Genomic DNA, 16,011 nt, shown 5'->3' on the forward strand with positions numbered 1-16,011 from the left:
CTCGTTGACAGGTGAATTGCATGTTGCTACTATATACGGACATGATTTTTCAAACTTGAATTATGAAATAGATTCGGGTACTGTATCCCTTTGTCTTTTATTTGATCCTAATCGATTAGCCATCTCTTCATGCAGTTTTCCATGTATGTGCCTTATTTCCGACACAAGAAAATATTTAAATAAAGATCATTCTGTAATTGAACAAATTCAGAAACAGGGCGCCATGGGGCCCATTGTACTCTGCGCTGTGAAGAACAAGGAGATGGTCTGCTGAGCAAAGGAACTCATCTTCGGAACTGGGTTTCCGATCGGAGCCCGAGTGCTGCACCGTGAAGAGCTGGCCGGCGAATGCAGTTTGTACGAAGTGCGGCGGTCCCGCGGAGAAAGTTAGGAAGCGACGGGAGAGCCGGCGAAGCAGCAGCCGCCTGCAGCGACTCCCGGAAGCCTGGAAGCTGCTGGCAGGGTCGCCGTTTTCATCCCGATGATTGAGCCCAGCCCTTGAGCAACCTCATAACCCCTCCTCCTGCAGCGTGCCTCTTAATGCCGCAAGTAATGTCCTATTTCCCATACATTTCATAGCTTTTCGGTAAACGCACTTTTTACGGCAGCTTAATATTGTAGAAGTAATTGTTCCGATTTTTTTTGAAAATGGATTGCTTCAGACTTTTTGCTGAAAATCTGAAATAAAACAGGGATTGCTTGAAACATTCGGCAGGTCAGACAGCGTGTTCAAAGAGAGAAACCGCGTTGCCCTTTCAAGTTTGTGAGCCTCTTGCCGGTACAAAAGGTAATAGTCTGGAAACCCAAGTATTTTGAGCATTCAGCAGGCCAGGCAGCATCTGTGGAGGAGAGTGAACAGTCGACCTTTCAGCCCGAAACACTTCTTCGGGACTGGAAAAGGGAGGAGAGATGTCAGAGCAAGAAGGTGGGGGAGGAGAGGAAGATGTACAAGGTGATAGGGGAAACTGGGAGAGGGGGAAGGGGTGAAGTAACAAGCTGGGACGTTGGTTGGGGAAGGAGATGGAAGACCAGGAATCTGATTGGAGAGGATAGAAGACAATGAAGAAAAGGAAGGGGAGGAACACCTGAGGAAGGAGATAAGATAAGGGAGGGAAACAGGAATAGGGAACAGTGAAGGGGCGCAATTACCTGAAGTTTGAGAAATTGATGTTCATGCCATGGAATACAAGGTGTTGCACCTAGAACATGAGCGTAGCCTCATCGCAGCAGAAGAGGAGGCCATGAACGACATGTTGGAATGGGAATGCCAAGTAAAATTGAAATGGGTGGCTACAGGGAGATCTCACTTTTTCTGGCTTATGCAGTGTAGGTGCTTGGCGAAGTGGGCTCCCACTTTATGTCGGGACCAATATTCTCGTGGGCAGGCTTGTTAGAGCTGTTGGGGAGGGTTTAAACTAATTTGGCAGGGTGTGGGAACCAGAGTGAAGGGATTCAGGATAGGACAAAAGGTAATAAAGAAGGGCAGACGGGTGATGGGACTGGGTTGCAACCAACAGGCTGAGTATCAAAACATGCGGGATGCAGAATCAGAAAAGACAGCAAATACGGTACTCAAGATGTTGTATCTAAAAGCATGTAGTATTAGAAATATGGTGGATGATCTTGTTGCAATATTACAGGTTGCCAGGTATGATGTTGTGGCCATCACTGAATCGTGGCTGAAGGATGGTTTTAGTTGGGAGCTGAATGTCCAAGGTTACACGTTATATCGGGGGGATAGGAAGGTAGGCAGAGGGGGTGGTGTGGCTCTACTGGTAAAGAATGGCATCAAATCAGTAGAAAGATGTGACATAGGATCTGATGATGTTGAATCCTTATGGGTTGAGTTAAGAAACTGCAGGGGTAAAAGGACATTGATGGCGGTTATATACAGGTCTCCTAACAGTGGCTGAAAGGTGGACCACAGGTTATTGCACAAATTAGAAAAGGCAAGTCAAAAAGGGCAATGTTATAATAGTCATGGGAGATTGTAACATGCAGGTTAATTGGGAAAATCAGGTTGGTAATGGATCTCAAGAGAGTGTTTGTTGCATGCCTAAGAGATAGCTTTTTAGAGCAGTTTGTCGTTGAGCCTACTAGGGGATCAGCTATACTGGATTGGCTGTTATGTAATGAACAGAGGCGATTAGGGAGCTTAAGGTAAAAGGAACCAGTGATCACAATATGATTGAGTTCAACTTGAAATTTGACAGGGAGAAAGTAAAGTCTGATGTAGCAGTATTTCAGTGGAATTAGGGAAATTACAGTGGTATGAGAGAGGAGATGGCCAAAGTAAATTGGAAGGAGATGCTGGTGGGGATGTCAGCAGAGCAGCATTGACATGTGTTTCTGGGAAAAATGAGGAAGGTGCAGGACGTGTAGATTCCAAAAATGAAGAAATACATTAATGGTAAAATAGTACAATCGTGGCTGACAAGAGAAGTCAAAGCTATTGTAAAAACAAAAGAAAGGGCACACAAAGCAAAAATTAGTGGGAAGATAGATAGAGGATTGGGAAGTTTCTAAAAACCTAGAGAGAGCAACTAAAAAGATCATTAGAAGGGAAAAGATGAAACATGAAAGCAAGCTAGCAAATAATATCAAAGTGGGTAGTAAAAGTTTTTTCAAGTATGTTAAAAATAAAAGAGAGAGTGGATATAGGACCACTAGAAAATGAGGCAGGAGAAATAACAATGGGGGGACAAGGAGACGGCTGATGAACTAGATGAGTATTTTGCATCTGTCTTCACTGTGGAAACACTAGCAGTGTGCCTGATGTTGTAGTGTGTGAAGGAAGAGAAGTGAGTGCAGTTACTATTACAAAAGAGAAGGTGCTCAAAAAGCTGAAAGACTTAAAGGTATGTAAGTCACCCAGACCAGATGAACTGCATCTTAGGGTCCTGAAAGAGGTAGCTTTAGAGATTGTGGTGGCATTAGAAATGATCATTCAAAAATCATTAAACTCTGGCATGGTGCCAGGGGACTGGAAAATTGCAAATGTCACTCCACTCTTTAAGAAAGGAGGAAAGCAGCAGAAAGGAAATTATAGACCAGTTAGTCTGACCTCAGTGGTTGGGAAGATGTTGGAGTCAATTGTTACGGATTAGGTGATGGAGTACTTGTTGACACAGGACAAGATAGGACAACATCAACATGGTTTCCTTCAGGGAAAATCTTGCCTGATGAACCTGTTGGAATTCTTTGAGGAGATTACAAGTAGGATAGATAGAGGCGATGCAGTGGATGTTTTATATTTGGACTTTCAGAAGGCCTTTGACAAGGTGCCACACATGAGGCTGCTTAGCAAGTTAAGAGCCCATGGTATTACAGGAAAGTTACTGGCATGGTTAGAGCATTGGCTGATGGGTAGGAGGCAGTGAGTTGGAATAAAAGGATACTTTTGTGGTTGGCTGCCAGTGACTAGTGGTGTTCTGCAGGGGTTGGTGTTGGGACCACATTTTCTATGCTGTATGTAAGTGATTTAGATGATGGAATAGATGGCTTTGTTGCTAAGTTTGCAGATGATACTGTTACGTTCCCCAGTAACCGGGTAATTTTCCAGCAAAGATAGATGGAGCCACCGAAGCCTGATGCTACTATTTTCAAATGTTTTTATTTATAAAGGGGCACAAACGTATGGTTAATACAAAACATTCAGATCATATACGTCGTCACAACTCAATCTAAAGCACAGGTATAGTAATAATCGCTCAGAAATAAGCTCTACAGTTGTCTAGGGGTAATGTAGATATATATTGTTTACTGGATATTCAAAAGTCTTTGCGGTCACTGCAGTTCCACCCGCTGCCGTTGTCGTGGTGTCGCGTTGGTGCACTTTTGTTAGAAAGAGAGAGAGAGAATGAAACATTTACCCGACAGGTTTTCCAACCTGTAGGAGGTAGTCGGAAGTCTCGTTGGGGAATGGACTCTCATCTGTGGCTTCCCCTGTAGCTAGGCCGTTCTTCCGTGGTGATGTCGCCAATCCCAGGCAAGGGAAGGACGCACACGAACCCCACCACCGGCTGTCGCTCTCTAAACGCAGTCGCAGGAATTCTCGCGTATCTTCTGGTGCGTCTGGCGCCCCGCCTCGGCAGCCCACCTTTTATCTGGACTGGCAGGGTTGTAGATGTCCATCAGGGTGGGGGGGCGAGGCAATCCTTCCCCCATCACCCATCTCACATTGCCCTGAGATTTTGCACGTAGGCCAGTTCCTTATCTCACAAAGGTGTCTCCCAAGACAATGGCTATGTCCGAGGCTTTTGTCTTGTTGAGCGACCAGCCCACTTTGCCCGAGGGCTTTACACGTGGTCTTCATGAGACAATAGTCAAAGAGTCGCTTTATTCTGCTTCCCGGGGGAACGTGGTCTTCAGCATGTCTCCCTCTCTCTCTTTGGTCATTTGACCCCCCCTTGTCTATGGCTCTTGCGAATCTCACAAAGGAGGGGGCTGGGGTCATAACAATACGAAGATTGGTGGAGGGGCAGGTAGTGTTGGAGTAGGATGCAGAAAGACTTAGACAGATTAGGAGAATGAGCAAGAAAGTGGCAAATGAAATACATTGTTGGAAAATGCATGGTCGTGCACTTTGATAGTAGAAATAAATGTGCAGACTATTTTCTAAACAGGGAGAAAATCCAAAAATCTGAGATGCAGAGGGACTTGGGAGTCCTTGTGCAGAACACCCTAAAGGTTAACTTGCAGATTGAGTGATTGAGTCGGTGACAAGGAAGACAAATGCCATGTTAGCATTCATTTTAAGAGGTCTGGAATACAAGAGCAGGGATGTGATGCTGAGACTTTATAAGGGACTGGTGAGGCCTCACCTTGAGTATTGTGAACAGTTTTGGGCTCCTCATTGTAGAAAAAATGTGCTGGCATTGGAGAGGGTCCAGGGGAGGTTCACAAGGATGATTCCAGGAATGAAAGGGTTATCATACGAGGAACATTTGATGGTTCTGGGTCTGTACCCACTGAAATTCAGAAGGATGAGGGAGGATCTCATAGAAACCTTTTGAATGCTGAAAGGTCTAGACAGAGTAGATGTGGAAAGGATGTTTCCCATGGTGGGAGAGTCTAGGACAAGAGGGCACAGCCTCATGATAGTGAGGTGCCCTTTCAAACAGTGATGCGGAGAAATTTCTTCAGCCAGAGGGTGGTGAATTTCTGGAATTTGTTGCCACATGCAGCTGTGGAGATCAGGTCATTGGGTGTACTTAAGGCAGACATTGATAGGTTTTTGATTGGACACGGCATCAAAGGTTACAGGGAGAAAGCTGGGAACTGGGGTTGAGGAAGAGGAAAATACGGATCAGCCATGATTCAATGGTGGAGCAGACTGAAGGGCCAGATGGCCTAATTCTGCTCCTATGTCTCATGGTCTATACAGGAGGCCACACCGGGTGAACTTCTTACAATAGATGACCCCAACAGATTCGCAGTTGAAGTGTCGCCTCCCTTGGAATGTCTACGTGGGGCCCTGAATGGTAGTGAAGGAGGAGGTTTCGGGGCAGGTGTGGAGCTTGTTGTGCTGCAAGGGTAAGTACCAGGACGTAGATCAATGGGGAGGGACAAGTGGACAAGGGAGTCGCGTAGGGAGCAATCTCTGGAAAGTTGGGAGGGGAGGGAAGATGTGCTTGGTTGTGGGATCTGCTTGAAGAAAGTGTAACTTGGGGAGAATTATGTGCTGTTGGGGTCATCTACTATATCCAGTGCTTCCAGATAGGCCTCGTGTATGTCGGCGTGACCTGACGTAGATTGGAAGACTGCTTTGCCGAGCACCTACACCCTGTCCACCAAAAAAAATGGATTCTCCCTGTGGCCACCCATTTCAATTCTACTTCCCATTCTGACACGTCAGTCCATGGCTTCCTCTACTGTCTCAGCGAGGCCACTCTCAGGTTGGAGGAGCAACACTTTGTATTCTGTCTGGGTAGCTTCCAACCTGATGGCATTAACTTCGATTTCTCCAACTTCTGGTAATTATTTTACCCTCCCACTTCTTTCTTCATTCTCCCATTCTGGCCTCTTGCCCTTTCTCCTCACCTGCCTATCACGTCATCATAGTGCCCCCCTCCTTCCCTACCTCCCATAATCCGAACAGATTCCTTTTTCTCCAGCCTTTGCTTTTCCAGATACTGTACCACCTCCCGACATTTTACCTCATCCCTCCCCCCCACTGTCCTGGCTTCACCCATCACCTCCTCTCCCTCCCACACCTTATTCTGGCATCTTCTCCCTTACTTTCCAGCCCCGATGGAGGGTCTCAAAACGTCAGCTGTTTATTATTTTCACAGATGCTGCCTGACATGCTGAGTCCTCCGGCAATCTGTGTGTGTTGCTCTGGATTCTCAGCATCTGCAAGATCTCTTATGTTTACCCATTAGGTAGATCTGTTTCATAATGAAGGAAGGTGGGGCTTGTGGATGTCAGTCAAATTTACTAAACATTATTTGCATATTATCACAACTTGCTTGCTGCTCTGGTGTCTGCATTATTTCAAAGACTAATAAAAGTTAGAGATAAAGTACTTTGGACACTAATTATAACTGGGAGTCATTTTGATTGCATTTATTAGCATTTACTAACTGTATATTCCTGTATTGTTTCACAGTCATTACACATTGCCAACCCATTTATATTAGGTTCACATACGTTGAATGCAACCAGCAATCTATGATATTGAAAGGATTTTTTAAAATGACGTTTAAATGGCTCTCCCATACGTTTGAGCTGGTGCCATACATTTTGAAGTTTAGTTCACCTTTTGTAGAAATAAGTAGTCAATCTATGTACAGCCAGTGATCTTTTTAGTGATACTGGTCGAAGAATAAAGTTGGATCCGACAGTAACCTCTGAGGTACATTTTGCCCAGTAAAAAATATGCCCAATAACCGTATCCATTTGTTTCCTCTCCACATTGGCCATCCCTAAAGCACAAATTAGCTTTTTTTGTAATAAAACTTAAAAACTAATCCTGAAAAATCAGAATGTAAGTTGTATGTTCCATATTCAGTTATTTACAAGAAAACTTTTATATGGACTCCTCTTGATTTACTCTTGTTTTTATCTGCACTGGTTCAATACTCAGTTTTATAGCTGGGTGAGTTTTCCTTACAAGTACATGTATCTGTTTATCCTGTCTTAAACAGAATTGTAAACTTCATCACAGTGGATCCTCTATTAGTCTGTACATTTAGGGACTAAAGTTGGAGCGTCTGCTATTTCTTGTCAGACTTGCATTCAAATAGTACATACCTCCATCATCTGGAGAAAATTATTTTCTGCATCCATTGTTATTCTATGCATCAAGGACATAACACATACACAGTTAAACATGCTTCTAATTAAAAGATTGCATTCAAATCACTGCCAAGAAATTGCTGATGAGATTAATGTAGTTTGGTCTATTGATAGATATTGATAAGTGAGAATCAAAGACATAATCAGCACCTCTTGCTGAATTGTGATACAGATACTCTCAGAGTTCATTGTGTCATCAGCTTTTTTTTGTTTCTGAAACACGATTACATCTTGTATGAGAACAGAATGTAGTTTTTATTAATAATTAATTGTTTTATAATACAACAGGCAGAATAGTCCAACAGAGTTGGAGGCCATTTGTCCATACAGACTTTTTACTAAAGCTATTAAGTTAATTATTATCAGCTATTTAAGCAGAGACAAAGTTTAATTGATTTCTGTGAATTCCAACAGAATACTTTGAAGTGTTTGTGTCATCCTCTGAGCTCTTCCAACTTTGACCATCATCGGTGTTTATGTTTTACTCTAGGATAAACCACATGGGAACAGATCTACATAGGAAGTGTGACGTTGACCACTGCCATGCAGAGACAGTCCTTTTTCAGTGTTCGAAGACTTGTAGCCAACTCAGCATCATGTCTCCCTGGTACTGCGTGCAAGTGAGTACTTTTGTATATTGAGGCATGTATACATAACAGTGTTGGCACGTGGAATGAGCATTGTTTCAGCTGTACCTTTAGATAAGAGCTTCTTCCCCTCTGCCATTAGATTTCTGAACACCATTAATATTACCTTGCTATTTCCTTTTTTGCACTTCTTTTATTGTAACTTTTAATAATTTTTTATGCCTGACATTACACTGCTGCCACAAAACAACAAATTTCATGATGTATGTCACTGATCTGTTTCTGAAAACTTACTATGTTTTCAATAGAACCCTTTGATTTTCTATTTATTGGTGGGATTTGGGCACTGAAATAATGTGACCAATTGTGTTGGCCATTTCTAATTGTCTGAAATTAGTGGCTTTCTAGGACATTTTAGAGTCTCCTGCAACGTGGCTAACTATAGTAGTGTAGCAGTTAGTGCAGCAGTATTACAGCTCGAGGCATCAAAGTTCAGAGTTCAATGCCAGTGTCCTCTGTAAGGAGTTAGTATGTTCTTCCTGTGACCATGTAGATTTTCTCCTGTTGCTCCAGCTTCCTTCAGGATCCTTGGACTTGTACACTGTCCAAGGATCCTGAAGTCCCCAGTGATGTCCCCATTGGGGGCCCATGGACCCATTGCTTAATGATATTGGTCCATGGCATAAAAAAGGGTGGGAACCCCTGTGACTCTGTCAGTCATTGCATACCCTTAGTGGTCCTCCTAAAGTGCATCACCTCATGTTTATCAGGATTAAATATCACCTGCCATTTCACTCCCTTTTTACCACCTGATAAAAATTCTTCCTATAGCTTGAGTCTATCTTCCTTAGTATCACAACAGCAACTCAGTTAAAAAATTAAAAGTAAATTTATTATCAAAGTAGAGATATATCACCATATACAACCCTGAGATTCATTTTCTTGCAGGCAATCACAGTAAGTACAGGAAACACAATAGAATCAATGGAAGATCACACCCAACAGGACAGACAAACAAGCAATGTGTAAAAAAAAGCACCAAGCAACTGTGCAAATACAAAAAGAGAGGAAACAAACAAATATTGAGAACGTCAGATGAAGAGCTCTTGAAAGTGAGTCCAGTTCAGTGATGAGTGAGTGAAGTAATCAGCAGCCTGATGGTTGAGGGATAGTAACTGTTCCTGAACCTGGTGGCGTGAGTCCTGAGGCTCCTGTGCCTTCATCCTGATGGTTGAGGGGTAATAACTGTTCCTGAACCTGGTGGCGTGAGTCCTGAGGCTCCTGTGCCTTCATCCTGATGGTTGAGGGATAGTAACTGTTCCTGAACCTGGTGGCGTGAGTCCTGAGGCTCCTGTACCTTCATCCTGATGGTTGAGGGGTAATAACTGTTCCTGAACCTGGTGGCGTGAGTCCTGAGGCTCCTGTACCTTCATCCTGATGGTTGAGGGATAGTAACTGTTCCTGAACCTGGTGGCGTGAGTCCTGAGGCTCCTGTACCTTCATCCTGATGGTTGAGGGGTAATAACTGTTCCTGAACCTGGTGGCGTGAGTCCTGAGGCTCCTGTGCCTTCTTCCTGATAGCGGCAGCAAAAAGAGAGTATGATCTGGATGGTGGGGGTCCCTGATGATGGATGTGGCTTTCGTGCAACAACACTTAAAGTAGCTGTGCTCAATGGATGGGAGGGCTTTACCTGTGATGGACTGATTTTTGTGTCATCTTCAGACATGTCTTACCCTTCCTCCCTCATATTCCGTCCCTGTGGCCGCACATTCATCTGACCTATCCTCTATGCTATTCTCATGAGCTGTATTATACTGCTTTGAGAGCCTGCTCTTGAATCTGTGACCTGGCTCCCTAGCTTCAGTTTGCAGGACTTCATCCCTGTTTTTACCCATGTCAAAGTCAGTGAGTCATTCAGCACTGAAACAGGCCCTTCCTTTGTACCAGTGCGAACCATGACCTTTGGCTATTTATCCTCGTGTTTCAGATGGTCCTGAGACATCCTTGCTCTCCTTGACGCCATTGAGGAACCTCATTGAGCTCAAAGAAACATCTAGCTTCTCCCCTTGCATTGGAATCCCCTGTCTCTATTGCACACTTGAACTTTTTTGTTCTCTTCTTCTGAACAGTAGAACCATTTGTGTTATTACAATGTTGGCTACTGCTACTTTCACTTGAAAGGGCCATAAGATCATACAACATAGGAGCAGAATTAGGCCATTCAGCTCATCATGGCTGATTTATTATCCCTCTCAATCCCATTCTCCTGCCTTCTTCCTATAACCTTTGATGTGCTTTCTAATCGAGAACCTATTAACCTTTCCTTTAAATACTGTATAACCAGTGACTTGGCCTTTTCAGGCATCTGTGGCAATAAATTCAACAGATTTATCACCATCTGGCTAAAGGAATTCCTTCTCATCTCTACCAAGGGGCATCCTTGCATTCTGATGTTTGAAACTCCCCTACTATAAGAAACATCCCCTCCACGTTCACTCTGTATAGGCCTTTCAGTATGCAATAGGTTCCAATGCGATCACCATTCATTCTTCTAAACTCTAGCAAGTACAGGCCCAACACCCCTCCATTTTCCTAGCTGTACTCAACACAGTGTACAGGCAGTCCCCAAGTTACAAATGTCCAACTTACGAACAACTCATACTTACAAATGGAGGGAGGAGAACAGCGTCTGCCATTTTAAGTTGGATCACGATGTCGTCCGCCATTTTAAGTCGTTGCCGTTGCCATTAACACTGTGTTGAGTGTGTAACTTTGTATTTGACTTAAATATTTCTTAGCAAGATTCACCCTGACCCGCCCTTTTCCAGTCAGCACTGCCCCCACTTGTCCCATTTAACCTGTCTCAGTGAGGGTGGACTTTAGGGCCCGGAGCAGCACAAGACCCGCCGCCTGCAGCTGCTGCTGTATTTTTTTTTATTAAGTGCAATCGTGAACAATAGCCAGATCAGAAATGCTGAACAAGTCAACTAGTTCCTAAAGAGAACTCTGATAGGCCAATCAGACGGTTCACTGCTGCTCAGCGATAGACCATAAAATCTGCAGTTCTCTGTTCCGTTGACGGAAAACGAAAGCAAATGAAAATAAAGTGGAAATAATAAAGTGGTTGGAAAGAGGTGAAACACCATCGGTCATTGGAAAAGCATTAGGCTACAGTCAGTCAATGATCGGAACAACTTTAAAGGATACAGATAAAGGATAAAAATGAGAATAATGGAGCATGTGAAAGGTCCTGCCCCGATGAAAGCTACAATTATTACTAAGCAACGCTGTGGTTTAACTATTGAAATACATACGTTTCTTAAGTGTTTTATATACATAGAAAGGTAAAATATATACTAAGTATATATACTATATACTAAGACAAACATTTGACTAACTGACGCTAAATAATACCAGATGTACCTGTTCTGACTTATGTACAAATCCAACTTAAAGATGGACTCAGGAATGGAACTTCTTCGTAGCCCGGGGACTGCCTGCATCTGTCTGAGAGGGGCTGGATGGCCTGTTGTACTACCCAGCCATGCATATTGCTCTTCCTGCTGGTTACTCATTAACTTTTCTACTTGTGCAGGCATTAATTATGGAGTGAGCAGCTTACTAAACGTGTTGTTACACAATGTCCTTAGCATCAGATGCCTGAAGGCACACACTCAGCGATTTAGGAACAGCTTCTTCCCCTCTGCCATCCCATTCCTAAATAGACATCGAATCCTTGGACACTACCTCACTTTTTTTAATATACTGTATTTCTGTATTTTGCATGTTTTCTTAAATCTATTCAATATACATATACTGTAATTGATTTACTTGTTTATTTATTATTTTTTACATTTTATTTTATTTTTCTCTTCTTGAGCTACTGCTGCTAAGTTAACTAATTTCACATCACATGCCGGTGATAATAAACCTGAATCTGATTCTGATCGGGATCAGAATTAGGTTTAGTATCACTGGCATACGTTGTAAAATCTGTTAATGTTGCGGCAGCAGAACAATGCAGTACATGGTAAATATAGAGAAAAAACTGAATTACATTAAGCATATGTATATTAAATTGTTACATTAAAATAAGTAGTGCAAAAACAGAAAAAAAAAGTAGTGAGGTAGTGTTAATGGGTTCAATGTCCATTTAGGAATCAGATGTCAGAGGGGAAGAAGCTGTTCTTGAATCGCTGAGTGTGTGCCTTCAGGCTCCTGTACCTCCTTCCTGATGGTAACATCATCATGTAAAATCAGGGTTTCTGGGCTGATGGATCAGGAAGTACCATGAAGCTTGCAAGAGAGTGGCTTAAACCATTCTTCTGCCAACAATAATATATTTAGGACATTTTTGAAGATTGTAAAGGTATTGTGATTGACATTGCAATGCTGTGTGTAGTTCTGGACTGGGAATTTAGAGAAAGCAATGATAATTGAGGCTAGTTTTCTTTTTCTCTTCATTGTCAGCCTTCCATCTATGTTTCAGGTCCGATGAAAAGCCAAAGCTACAGAAACACACACAGAAGCAGCATGTGAAAAGAGGCAGTGCTGTTAGTATCCTCCAGGATCCTGGTATCCCAATGCTGGGAAAGATGAGCAGACAAGAGCTTGTCGAACTGATAGCAACCAGTGTGGTATACCAAGAATGTGAGTGTTCACTTCAGTCAAATCAGCTCCGTGATATGGGGTTTAAGTGGTAAATACATAAGGGTTTTGAGATGGGGATTCCATCTACAAACGTATACCTCGTGTTAAGCACAGATTTGTTCTCTACACGTTTATGTGCCAAACTGGTCAGTGTCCCATTTTGGATTTTTCAAGTTCAAATTTCAAGCCAGTGATCATTAATGGAGAATGTGTGGAGCAGGTTAAGACCTACAAGTATCTGGGAGTACAGTTAGACGAGAAGCTAGACTGGACTGCCAACACAGATGCCTTGTGCAGGAAGGCACAGAGTCGACTGTACTTCCTTAGAAGGTTGGCGTCATTCAATGTCTGTAGTGAGATGCTGAAGATGTTCTATAGGTCAGTTGTGGAGAGCGCCCTCTTCTTTGTGGTGGCGTGTTGGGGAGGAAGCATTAAGAAGAGGGACGCCTCACGTCTTAATAAGCTGGTAAGGAAGGTGGGCTCTGTCGTGGGCAAAGTACTGGAGAGTTTAACATTGGTAGCTGAGCGAAGGGCGCTGAGTAGGCTACGGTCAATTATGGAAAACTCTGAACATCCTCTACATAGCACCATCCAGAGACAGAGAAGCAGTTTCAGCGACAGGTTACTATCGATGCGATGCTCCTCAGACAGGATGAAGAGGTCAATACTCCCCAATGCCATTAGGCTTTACAATTCTACCGCCAGGACTTAAGAACTTTTTAAAAGCTATTATTAATGCTTTTTGAGATAGTGATTTAGATGCATATCATATTTTTTACTGAGTTAAGTATTGTATGTAATTAGTTTTGCTACAACAAGTGTATGGGACATTGGAAAAAAGTTGAATTTCCCCATGGGGATGAATAAAGTATCTATCTATCTATCTATCTATACCGCCAATCGAGACAACTTTCATCTGGACCAAGGTGCACAACACAGTACATGTAACACACACATAACACATAAAGTATATTACCACAAATAAATTCACAAATAATAAGGTGCATAATTACAAAGTAAACAGTATAATGCTACTGGCGCTCCATACGTGATGAGACCTGTGTGGTGGCAGGGAGTTCAGCAGTCTTACCGCCTGGGGGAAGAAGCTGTTTCCCATCCTAGTAATTCTTGTCCTAATGCTACGGTACCTCCTATCTGATGGTAGGGGGTCAAAGAGTTTGCTGGACAGGTGGGAGGGATCATTGACAACGCTAAGGGCCCTGCCTACGCAGTGCTTCTGATAAATATCTCCGATGGGTGCAAGAGAGACCCCAGTGATCTTGTCGGTAGTTCTCACAATCCTTTGTAGGGACTTGAGGCCAGATGTCTTGCAAATATGAACGTATATAGGGTGCCGAAGACTTTTGCACAGTACTGTAATAATTTTATGTATTGCATTGTACTACTGTAAAAAAACAAATTTCATGACATATGATAAACCTGATTCTGATATGAGTCTCTATTGTGGACTGAGAGTGGGAAGGGGACAGGGAGAGAGGAATCATGATTGGAAAAGTGGAAGGGAGAGGGGAGAGAGCGGGAAGCACCGAGAGACATTCTGTAATGATCAGTTAAGCAATTGTTTGGAATCAGATGATCTTACCTGGTGTCTGAGGACTGGGTGTGTCTGCACCTGCACCACTCCTTGTCCCAGCACTCCTTCTCTGCCACCTGTCCCCTGGCACTCCACCCTCTCCCTTCCCAACACCCTTTGCTTCCCTCACATTTACAAACTCGCTCTCCGCTCCACGCTGACAAATACAGTACTGTGCAAAAGTCTTAGGCACCCTAGCTATATATATATGCCTAAGACTTTTGCACAGTACTGTATCTATAAACATGGACACAAAGAGGAAGCAATCATTGTCTCTATAGGCAACACGAGTGAATCTGCAGATGCTGGAAATAAATAAAAACACAAAATGCTGGCAGAACTCAGCAGGCCAGACAGCATCTATGGGAGGAGGTAGTGACAACGTTTCGGGCTGAAACCCTTCATCAGGAGAGACATTGTCTCTATAGGTACAGTTTCCAGATCGCTTGTGTCAAGTGACTCCCTGCTACACACTGCTGTAATCAAGAGCAAGCTTTTATTCAATACATTCAATGCAAGGCTTTTTTAGCTAATGTCATTTCTTTTTATGTGTTTAAATATCTTAATAGAGTCATAGCACAGAAACAGGCCCTTGTGCCTATCTATTCTGCGCAGAACCATTAATCTGCCTCCTCCCGTTGACCTGCAGCCGAACCATGGCCCTCCATAGGCCTCCCATCCATATACCAATTGAAATTTTTCTTAAATGTTGAAATCAAACCCATATCCACCACTTCTGCTGGCAGCTCACTCCACAATCTCACCACCCACTGAAAGATGAAGCTCCCTGGGATGTTCCCTTTAAATATTTCACCTTTCACCCTTAACCTATAACCTCTAGTTCTAGTCTCACTCAACCTCAGTGGAAATGGACTGCTTGCATTTAGACCATAAGATGCAGGTGCAGAATTAAGCCATTTGGCTCATCGAGTCTGCTCTGCCATTCCATTTCAGCTGATTTATTATCCCTCTCAACCCCATTCTCCTGCCTTCTTCCCATAACCTTTGACACCCTGACTAATCAAGAACCTATCAACCTCTATTTTAAATATACCCAATGGCTTGGCCTGCACAGCAATCCTTGGCAATAAATTGCACAGATTCACTACCCTCTGGCTAAAGAAATTCTTCTCATCTCTGTTCTAAATGGACGTCACTCTATTCTAAGGCTGTGCCTTCAGGTCCTAGACTCCCACACCATAGGAAACATCTTCCCCCCATCCAGTGTATTCAGACCTTTAAATGGTTTTCAATGAGATCCCCCCACATTCTTCTAAACTCCAGCATGTACAGGCCCAGAGCTTCTAATTCATTAACTCTTTCTTTCACGGAATCATTCTTGTGAACCTCCTGTGGAGCTTTTCCAATGCTAGCACATTATTTCTTCGATGAGGAGCCCAAAACTGTTCACATACTCCAAGTGCAGACTGACCAGTGCTTTATAAAGCCTCAGCATTATATTCTTGCTCTTATATTCTAGTCCTCTTGAAAAAATATATTAACATTGCATTTGCCTTTTTTTTACCACCGACTCAAGTTAACCTTTTCACCTCCGAATTTTGAATTTTCTCACTGTTTAGAAAATAGTCTATGCCTTTACTCCTTCTACAAATGTCCATGATAATACACTTTCCTACACTATATTCCATCTGCCACTTCTTTGCCCATTCTCTCAATAGGTCTAAGTCCTTCTGCAAACTCCCTGCTTCCTCAACACTTACTCCTCCAGCTATCTTTGTATCGTCTGCAATCTTGCCCACAAAGCTAATAATTCCATCATCCAGATCATTGACATATAACATGAAAAGAAGCAATACCAACACTGACCACTAGTCACCAGCAGCCAACCAGAAAAGGCTCCGTTTATTCCCAGTGTTTGC

The 16,011-nt window shown here is 43.0% G+C and overlaps 1 protein-coding gene across 9 annotated transcripts in view; it reads left to right on the plus strand.

The window, feature by feature from the left end:
• The first annotated feature begins 330 nt into the window (after positions 1–330).
• The window catches only part of LOC140742043 (mitochondrial mRNA pseudouridine synthase RPUSD3-like), a 48,548-nt gene continuing 32,867 nt past the window's right edge, over positions 331–16,011 (plus strand). For 3 of the 9 annotated variants that reach the window (XM_073072762.1, XM_073072770.1, XM_073072771.1), the window contains exons 1-3: positions 331–549; positions 7,790–7,919; positions 12,377–12,537. In XM_073072762.1, coding sequence (XP_072928863.1) covers positions 7,843–7,919; positions 12,377–12,537 — 238 coding nt within the window. In that variant the 5' untranslated portion in view covers positions 331–549; positions 7,790–7,842. Of the gene's footprint in view, positions 550–715; positions 788–3,817; positions 4,069–5,386; positions 5,536–7,789; positions 7,920–12,376; positions 12,538–16,011 lie in introns of those variants that run through there. The other 6 variants (XM_073072765.1, XM_073072763.1, XM_073072768.1 and 3 more) reach the window with 6 other exon arrangements.

The sequence above is a fragment of the Hemitrygon akajei genome, chromosome 19 (genome assembly GCF_048418815.1).
Source record: "Hemitrygon akajei chromosome 19, sHemAka1.3, whole genome shotgun sequence".
Classification (NCBI taxonomy): Eukaryota; Metazoa; Chordata; class Chondrichthyes; order Myliobatiformes; family Dasyatidae; genus Hemitrygon; species Hemitrygon akajei.